This window comes from Apostichopus japonicus, chromosome 16, assembly GCF_037975245.1.
Source record: "Apostichopus japonicus isolate 1M-3 chromosome 16, ASM3797524v1, whole genome shotgun sequence".
In the NCBI taxonomy this organism is placed as follows: Eukaryota; Metazoa; Echinodermata; class Holothuroidea; order Aspidochirotida; family Stichopodidae; genus Apostichopus; species Apostichopus japonicus.
Genome location: NC_092576.1, coordinates 38,829,269 through 38,839,883, shown reverse-complemented (window position 1 = coordinate 38,839,883; position 10,615 = coordinate 38,829,269). Strand labels below are relative to the sequence as shown.

Here is a 10,615-nt window from a genome sequence, read left to right as displayed (position 1 = left end):
CAAATTAGTCTGATCTCTGTTTTTTCACCACCAGTGACCATATATCGTTATCTTTAACAAACAACCTATTAGTCTCGTAATTTTGAGAAGCTATGTTAACTGAACGAAGGATTACGCGATGCGTTACTTGAACAAATAATACTCACCTTGATCCTCATAATTTAGTATATGACTGATTAGTATGCTAAATGACATCCGTTAGTTTTTCTTTTTTTTAACATTTACTGTGACTAATACGAAATGCTAGTATGATATTATAGTTGATGCAAAGGAGACGCGATAACTATACACGGAGTAAAATACTTCAACAAACTATTGGAAAAAAAATTACCTCTTATTACGATGTTAAGTTCATCACCGAAAATATCTCAAAAATATACTGACAAAAAGCTTCACGAAAATCAGCAAACAAAAAGACCCAATGAACTACTATTTTGCTAGGCTACAACAGCACTGGCTTAACCTTAATGAACCTAATATTTCCTCTAATTATTCACTGCATGTTTCAAAGTGCAATGTCGCGTAAGAGCACAGCGACTTTATTTTGAATCATCATATCATATCGGGCAAATGACTTCGTTGATATATACCCGATTTCAGTTATCAAATGTCAACATAAACTTTGGTTATAAGGGGAAGTTAACGATATCCCGAAGTGTGTTCTCGAACAAATTACTATCAAGTAAGGTGTATATGAACTTTGTCATATGATATTACCAGTCGCTGAACGTGTCAACGGCGTTAGCTCATTTCAAGAAATTACTGATAGTTCATTAATTCCAGTACAAAAGAGGCAAGTTTCGCTCTCTGTTTTAAGTTAAATTAGAAACATCAACGCAGGTCACGAGGAATTATTTTTACAAAATATGGCATTAATATAAGTAAGTGTTGTTAATTATCACCATGCTTCAATTAATGTACAATAAAGTTGGATTTCAAATGAACCTAACGGTTGTTCTAAGTAGAAGCTAAAATACCAATTTTAAATCACAAATGCGATGTAGGGGATCTAAATTGTGCATCGTGATGAGTATTTTGGATATTAAATAAGTATTATATTAGGGATAAGCTAACGTTTTTTGTTGCGGTTGAAAAAGGTTTACGTGGAAGAGAATTTTAATGATTTATTTCCCACAGATTGGCGGTTTTTGCTACGACGGTTTTTACCACCAGCTACTCTTATTTGCGCCCGTCAATGCTTATGAATGTAAACGGGAACGAATTTATAAAAAAATGACCACAGTATTATAAGTAATCGAGATAGCTAACTTAACAGTCTATTTCACTTATTTATGAATAACAGGAACACATAGGCATAGTATGAATAATTAAAACACGAAGTAGAAGATACAGCCATCGATAGCTGCTGTAAAGATGTAGTGACTGTTGATCGTTAACACCACGGCCCTGATTAAAGAGCCATTTCAAGTCTTTGTTATTGATGCAGGACCCTTAAATTAGGGAATGTTGTTGTGTTCATCACAAATATCATATCTGATTCAACAACATGTCGCCATAACAATGATCACAAGAGAAAAGTTATAAACGTAGCTATTGATCACAAAGAAGAAGTTATAAACAAAACTTTCTTGTGAATTTAGTAACAAAAAGGCAATTAAAAAGTACTCGGATGAAACAGTACTCGTAGTAGGTACTCGGATTATAATATGCTGTTGTTAGACACTGATACCTCGAACTCTCAGAAGTACTTCATCAAGACTACATCACTGCATGTCACATTAATTACCTACATTAAAAAAGTTAATGCTTTTAATCGATAATTTAATACAAAAGTAATAACATTGCAATATCAAAATAGGTAACACAATGTTACTTTATATCTTTATTCATTGTTTTAAGACATGTTTTCTTTATACGCTGCATTAGTTTTGAGTTTGTTGAATCTTCTTTCAAATGTTGACGTTGTACGTTACTATAAAAAGTAAATCATGATTTATTTTTTGTGAAGCACAGTGCATCTGGAATTTTCAATATTCCGATGTTCAAAATATATATCAACTGATTATTCGTTGCGATATAACATTTTTGTAAAGCATTAATATACGTTCAAGTAAAAAACTCAAACTTCAAATAGCTAGTTTCTTTAGCAGCTTCACAAATTGCATATCTAAATAATAGAGATCCGTCTTTTAACTTAGCTAATCGTATTGAATTTGAACGTGCATTTAGACATGTAGTGACTTGTTAGTTTAGTCGCAAATTATGATAAACAATCTTCAAGATCTCTTTATCTTCATGATAAAAATATGAAGAGTAAATATTATATCCACCAGACGCCCGAAAGTACATATGAACTTTTCTGATTCCAATTTTATCAAACCATATAGTTGGTAGTTGTTTTCGCAAATGCTTTAACTCTGTTAATCGTTTGGATGATGTGTTATATCTATATTGTATTGGAACTTTAATGTCAGACTTTTTTGTTTTTCCTAATAGCCCCCCAATTTGACTGCAGTCAGGATTTTATTCATAATTATGTTACCAGAACTATAACAATGTCAGTTTTGCTACGTTTGCTCTTTAAATGTATTATGATTTGTCAGCCAAACTATATGCTTCATACACACGGCGTACTAAAGTTAAATTTCATGTTGATTCTAGTTGGTTGTTACAGTCTGTTTACTCTTCGTGTACTTTAGCACAGACCATCGAAGAGGACAAGAAAATCGACAATGAATGCCGCAACATTAACCTCAACCACAATTTGACAGTCATTGACCTTGTTTAAAGTCTCTGGAAATGCCAGGTAAAAAGAAAGCCGTTCGGAGAAAGAAACAGCCTACTCACAAAGGAACGGCGTCAGCATCACAGTCAGCACTCACTTTAGAAGGTAAGTGACACATTCACTGTATTTTTTTTTTTTTTAGCATGCGCATTACACAATTACGTTAACAAACACCTCATTCTGTAGTACCAATATAATTACCGTCACCGCTGTTCTTAAAATTGAGACAAATTCAATGTGACTTTGAGGACACAGACCCAATCATCATCTTTGGTTTATATGTCAGGTATAACACCACCAAATAGTTCAGTTTGGAAGATATCCCAATTAAAAATAGTGTTTGGGAGCTGTCACTTAAAAGATGTGTTATGTCAATGCCACTAGGATCTGAATCCGTTTATTTCTCTATAAAAATACAGTAATGTTGAGTTATCTCTCAAATAGAATAAATGTTTCTTCATAGTTGCCCTTGACAGCTGTCTCTATCACATAGACTAATGGTAGTGTCTTGGTGTGAATCTCATTAAGCTAATGTAAACTGATTCCCTTGGGTAAGATATTGTGTTTAGAATGGTTCGAGTTGTAAATAACATGAAGGGACAGAAACATCGGAAAATATAAAAGACAGACGAAACGACTAATTCCTTACCGACATTAGTCCCCCACCCGTACACCCCTCCCCCTCTTACGTTTCGTTAGTATTACATGTAATGGAAACACTTACAGCTTTTGTTAGTGACATCAATGAATTCGTTTAAAGGAAATTGCAAATAATGCCTTGATTGCTAAGTACGTGTCATTAGAAGAAAGATAAAACATTCAACCTTAATTGGGTAATGACAAATACTCAAGAGAGCCAAGCGTGTGAGCCATCGTTATGTTGTAACAGACCCTATCTTTGGTACTTGTACGCTTTATGTATCACACAAGTACTTGAATAATGTATATGTTATGAGCTGACCTAGATTAAAAAACATGAATGTAACGTGACTTACCTGGTATTGAAATGTACTGAGATGTTAGTGAAAGAAATAACATCAAGCACAGTGATGACATATCTCACACAGGAATTTAAATAGTGTATAAACAATCGCTACTTGATGTTATGACTAGTTCACTGTGCTGACAGTTTCAATTATCCTATTAGAGTGACCTACTAGATTGTTAAATTGAGTAAATTCTAGATGCACTATAAGTATAGTAAACAATATTTTATTGATTTTGCTGCTAAATTAGCTGTTTATTTAGCACATAAAATAAAGATATATACTAGAAATACCTTCAGACGTTTCTCAGCATTACGTTTACGTGTTTGTTTTAACTACATTAATTATTTAATATTTTCTATCAGAAAAGAAGAGCATACTTCTAGATTCTCTGAGGACTGTTTACAAGAAGCAGTATGACGCATTACAACCAATTCCCTACATAAAGGACAGACTATATTGTGTAGATAAGGTTTTTGTTGAGGGAGGTATTGAACACGTCTTAGAAACTCAGTCCGAAAACTCACAGAAAGAACGTTTGAGCTCGTATAAAGACATTTTTACTGATTCGAGTTCAAAGTCATATACTAGGCGTATTGTGAAGGGTGAAGCTGGGTATGGTAAATCAACTCTGACCCTCCAGTTAGCGTATGACTGGTGTAATGGTGTTAAGGATTCTCCTGTCTCTGCAGCGGATGTACTCATTCTTCTGAAACTTAGACAGTTGGGAAATGTAAGATCAATCTATAAAGCTATCAAAGTTATATTATTGTCAAGTGAGTCCCGCTTGAATTACAAAGACATTAAAGATATTATGCAACGATGCAATACAGTGAAAATAATTCTGGACGGCTTTGACGAATATCCACATAGGGAAAAAAGTAATCGAAGTGATATCTGGCGCATCATTAAATCCAAATTTTTTGAAACATTTGATGTAACTTTGACAACTAGGTTTACACCAACAGACTTCGAAAGGTCAACACCAAAACGACTAAAATTAATTGGTTTTGACGAAAGAGCGCGTGACCAGTATATTCGCAAGGCTATAACAGGTGAAAATAACGAAAATGCTGTTGATAAAATCAAGCGAGGATTGCGAGAAAACCCAATCCTTGATGACATTTGTCAAGTACCTCTTTTCTTTGTTACGTTCGCTCACATGACTCATGAACGAGACGACTTTCGGAAATTTAAGTCGGTAACAGACTTTTTTGTATACATGTTAAAATGTTTCCATAGTCACGCAAGAAACAAGGCATCTGACCACAATGTAGTTAGCAACTCTGTCGAATATGAAAATAATCACGTTGAACTGGATAAAGTAGCATTTGAGGGTCTGAACAGAGAAAACCAGCAAATTACATGGAATAAAAAACAGCTCTGTAAGAGACTTGGTAAACAGTTTTATGATCTATATATCCGTGTGGGTATTTTAGTAGAGGAGGAAATACCTAAAGATTCAAACAGTGAAACTTCTAGCGGGGACATCAAGACCAATATTGAAGTAAGATTCTACCATAAAATATTATGTGAATGGTTCGCGTCGTTTAGGTTAGCGATTGTCACTGTAAATGCAAGAAATGCGCTTGAACTAGAACAGATTGTAAGTAAGATGGATCCATTTGACCTCCAGTATGTTTTTCGATTCGCATGTGGAGTAAACCATTCAGCTGCGAGTAAAATCATCGAACATTTGAAAAAGAAAAAGGATTGTAATAAGTTTGCAATCCTCTGCATCTTGGAACAAAATGGAGACATTGAGGAGATCAAGAAAACTGTTACAGAGCTCTGTGCTGAGAAGGTCATCATCGACAAAGATGACAGTAAGTTACTACAGAGGTCTACCGTACAGCTGCTACAGATAGCATCAAGTCATGACGTAAGTATTATCGAGGATACACATTCCAATCGTAAATGTGATTTTATGTATGAATATATTTTTCAATCACTGTCCAACTTTCTGATGCACCACAGTTATGTGATACCAAGTGAAAACCAACACACAAACTTCCACTCTGTGCTATATAGTAAAAAAAAAATCTTCACTTAGGCATAATACCAATGCAATCTAATATCATATCCGTGTGAATATTTATTTGGGTATTATGTAGATTGTTTAAAATTCGTCATTTCTGCACGTAGCATATTACAGTATTACGCAAAGGTCTTGCATATTGTATTATGCAATCGGTTTGCTGTTTCGCTTTGCACAAAATGGCTACAGTTTTACGTCATAACCCGTCCGACTAAATCCATTGTTAATCCATTCGCGTCCACTTAGAATGCTATGAAAGGTTCATTCTTTTGTCTCAGTAATTTGCTTTATTCTCCAAGACAATTTCCTATTGATATGTAAATTGAGATACTTTGGCTTCGTGATATATTGTCTGGTAAAGTTTTAGTCACTCTTTATAACACATTAAGATTAAACCTTTATTCATCTAACAGAAAAGTGTAATTATTCTAATTTACATAAACACTGTTTCAGTCATTCGCCAATTTAAGAATTCTCTCTTTCTATGACATTTATCGCTTTATAAAGGCTGCTTACTTTTCTTGTTGTTTTTCGATACTCTATCTCCCTCTCTCTGTTTCCGGATTGGTATTATCTCCTTTGCTTGTATCACTTATGTTATTGTGGGCTCATATTTATATAACGTACTCAACGGAGCTTCTTTTTTATCTTTCCTGAATGTAATTCTACATTGCACTCCTTTACTTTTTGAATTAATAAATGTATAAGAAACTAAAACTCAAGATTCAATCTCCCATGAGCATGTTACAACACGCAAGTAACATGCTTAGTATTGTCTGTTTCGTATCTAGCGGGTCAATTAATAAGGGCGGTATACAAACAAGTACTATAATTCATTATGACATAATTATTGATGAACATACCAGTAAAACTAGACTTTCCTGATATAGCAAGTCACACATTACTCCGATGCAACCCTCCTCCTCTTCCTTCCAAGGATGGAGATGAGAAAAGCATCCATGGGTGGGGGGGGGGGTGGGATCAGTTTGATCTGTGGCTAACTACACTACATAGAAACTTCCTGACTACTATTGATTCACCAAGCATCCTATACAACAAATCCCAGAATCGGAACATAACGGACAATTATTCATTGACAATTCAATATTCATATTTCAAACAAGTGAAGCAGTTTAATAACAGAATGGCACTCTCAACTACAAAAACAAGGCACTTTAAATTTCAAAATTAAACAAAAGGTAGTATTTATTTTGATGACATGGAATCTAATGTAAAAGATTATAGATAAAGTATATATATAGTAGATATAGATAAAGCATATATATAGTAGATATAGTAAAATATATATATATATATATATATATATATATATATATATATATATATATATATATATATATATATATATATATATATATATAAACACTGTTGTTTATGTTTTATCTGATCGGGTCTGCTGCACAGTATTTGGCTTTCATCTTTAGTAGACGTTTCGTCCTGTCAGCAACACTCGTAGGTTACGTTTATCATTCATTATCTTAATGCAATATTACATACTTAATAAATATTTTGTTCTCAAAAAGGTTAAATCGGACGAGCTACGCTAACCTAATCACAGCGCGCACAGTAGACTATTCACAGCTTATCTAAACAACTGTTCAATTGAAGCATTAACACTACTACAATAGGGTACGCAGGTGTTGATATTTCAGCCATTCAGCCTGCGCGTCAGTGCAGGCGCATCGACCATTACAATATAACGGTGTTTTGACTGTGTTGAAAACGGAACGTTTATTTGGACATACACAGTTAGGCTATATAGGGCTAGGTCTATACTTTTATCACCGCTTTATGATATAATTCTTCTTAAATAATATTGCGTTAAAGGTAAGTCTAAGTATTCTACTGGAAATTAAGAAACCATTTCTAGATGGTAAGGCATGGACCTAGTAGCCTACTAGTAACAGGTTTGTTTATTTCTGTCAAGATAGGCTAGGACATCACAACTGGCCGTAAAGCATGGCTGTATGCTAATTTAAATGGCTGTTGTTAAGGAATATAACTTATTTTAGAATAGTTATTAATTCGACACTAATCCGGACGTATAGAGACAGAGTAACATATCGGTAGGCCCTAATCGAATCATACATTCCTAGAGCTGAGTTAGCCCTCGTACTGGTAGTGATAATGGATTTGGTCGTGCGGTCACATTTAGAGTGGTAGTGGTACATGAATTAGGATAATGTCGTTCATTTTTAGCAAAGATATTTACTGTAGCAAATATGATGCTGTAAGGTATGACATTTGCAGCTGCACAATAGGCTACTACTCTAGACACGGCAAAGAATATGCCTACAGCCAACATTTTTGAGAGAATATCATATGCATGGAATTTGTTTTACAGTTGTTGAAACAAAATATTATTATATAAACTAGTGTCTGACAAGAGTTTACATGGCACTAGCTTGTAAGCGGTTCATGCGGGTGTGTTTTGGTTGCTATGTCGGGACGAAAAGTTTGTTCTTTCGATGACTGTATGTAGATTGAGGCCTGGTTAACCACGCTAATGCTAATGTGATGATCGATGAGTGTACAGAGTAGGAAACGAGAAACGGTGGAAAATAATAGAAACATTTATTTTAGCAATTATGATTTAATATCAACATATAATTTACTAAATTATCTCGTACCATGTTATCACGCAACACTGGTAAACATGAATGTGGGCTCGTCGATCCAGTTAGGAATAGAATCAAAACAAAAGACTGTTTTCATGTTACAATCTATAGATATCATCTGTTAGGTGTAGTTGATATATTTTATTAGATTTTATAGATTTTATTATCAGGTATAGATAGCCTCCAGCCGCGACAGTTATTATACGTTTGTTATGTATAGTTTATTCGGGCAGAGGGGGGGGGGGGGGTGGTTGGACAATGCTGTAACAAAATGTACAATAGCTGAACTTTGGATAAACACGACAAAGAATTTGATTACATTTTATAGAGAAATTCATAGGCGAGGAATTTGTTAAACAAATATTAGGAAACCAAATGTATAACATAAAATATCGCTTACTTGACGGTAGCTCGTAAGCGGTATTCACGGGCGTGTGTTTCCTGTATTTACCCTGTATGTGTCAGGAGGGAAAATGCGTTCTTGGGGTTTACATTATGTACATTTTTTGCCTTACAACCGCCCCTGATTTGATGATCGATGAGTGTACAGACGTGTAAAAAAGAAATTTGATTTTAAATACGTGTTCGTAGACCAAGCTATGAAGACAATTTTAAAACAACTGATTTAATTTACTTGCTTACAAATCTTTGATATCAATTTTTAGGTATAACGATTACCACTTATATATTGTTATAACCCAGCAGGCACAAGTGTTGTTCTGTTGAGATAGTCTGGAATGCTGCAAGGAGGGGGGGGGGGGGGTTGAAGGGCAAATGGACAATAGCTTAGCCTAAATGACTTAATTCGAGATCTGCAATCACTTGTATAAATTGATGCTCGAGGCTTTTCCTATATTGTTTGGGGAAGCAGACCTTTGTCATTACAGTCTAGACTTTCCTACGTACTCGCGGTAACTACGCATCCGGTTGTGAGTTGCAGACAATTTTCATTTTGTTTAATTTACTTAATCTTTTTTATTCTAAAATACTTTTCTATTGGGGAGGGGCATTATTATTATTGCTTTTCATTAAATTTCTATAAGCTAATACACTGTTAATAGTGGTAAGTATGTTCAATAATACTTACTGTAAATGAGGACATCCAGCCAAAATATAGCTCATTCATTTACCCATCTTTCTTCAGATACCAATATATGATCCACAGTTTATCATTTTATTTATCTTTCTACAGATTTCCATATCTGAACTATGGTTGTATTGCTCCTTTAGTAAGGTTAACAACAACACCATCATCCTCCAGTCTGGTATTGCTCTACCAAGCCTCTCATCACTGGAGAAGTTATTAGTTAATGCAGACACTGACTACCAACCAAAACTTACTGAGGAAGATATTGTAGGATTATTGAACTATATATTGCCGTCTACGAAATGCAGGAAACTTTGGTAAGTAACTTACAAGATAAAATGAATATGAGGAGGGAAAAGTCTGGGATAATTACAAAACAAATTAAGCAATTACTCCATAATTTAATCATGTAATAAAAGGTCCGACAAAAAGGTAATTGACAACAAATAATATGAAAGATGCCATCATATCAAGGGACAGGTTGGTTTCGCCGGGTAAATTGGAATATCAAGGGACATTTTGGTTGGGGAAAATTGGAATTGTATGGTCATCTGAATGAGAAGTTGTTAGATCATATAACTAAACAGGATCATGAAATAGCTGTAAAATATTACTAGCGATCATTGTCATCCTTTATTGTTAAAAAATGTTAGTTGGGACAAATGACGGATGTTTAATATTTGTATTTGTGAGGATGAGTATTAAAGCAGCATTTTGCGTCCTTTTCTATGATTTTTCTCAACCTCACTGACTCCACTATGCCATAACGACATACATAACTAGCTTATCTATTTATATTTTACTTCAAATGGTGGCATAAAAGTCGAAAAAATGTAACTTTCAACTTTGTTGTTCTCCAAGATATTTTCCGTTGGGAACCCAATAAACCTCGCCCATAATATGAATATTTAAACACTACGAACGTCATTGACAGATAATATAACACCACGCTTGATTTGTGTACAGTCTATATGGCAGTTGTACCAGAGAGTTGCATAACAACTCCCTGGTTGTACCAACGCAAAGTCTTGAATCTATTTTTAGCAACGGCTCATAACTAAACCTGCATCTCTGATTGGTTGAATTCAAACTAGTGGGTTTTGGAACTGAATGCGATTA

At 34.4% G+C, this 10,615-nt stretch overlaps 1 protein-coding gene across 2 annotated transcripts in view; it reads left to right on the top strand.

Moving 5' to 3' along the window:
* The first annotated feature begins 580 nt into the window (after positions 1 to 580).
* LOC139982301 (uncharacterized) overlaps positions 581 to 10,615 on the top strand; it is a 55,268-nt gene continuing 45,233 nt past the window's right edge. Inside the window, exons 1-4 of one of the 2 annotated variants that reach the window (XM_071994998.1) lie at positions 581 to 793; positions 2,661 to 2,851; positions 4,098 to 5,614; positions 9,602 to 9,813. In XM_071994998.1, the coding sequence (XP_071851099.1) occupies positions 2,761 to 2,851; positions 4,098 to 5,614; positions 9,602 to 9,813 (1,820 nt within the window). In that variant the 5' untranslated portion in view covers positions 581 to 793; positions 2,661 to 2,760. Of the gene's footprint in view, positions 882 to 2,660; positions 2,852 to 4,097; positions 5,615 to 9,601; positions 9,814 to 10,615 lie in introns of both variants that reach the window. The other variant, XM_071994999.1, reaches the window with a different exon arrangement.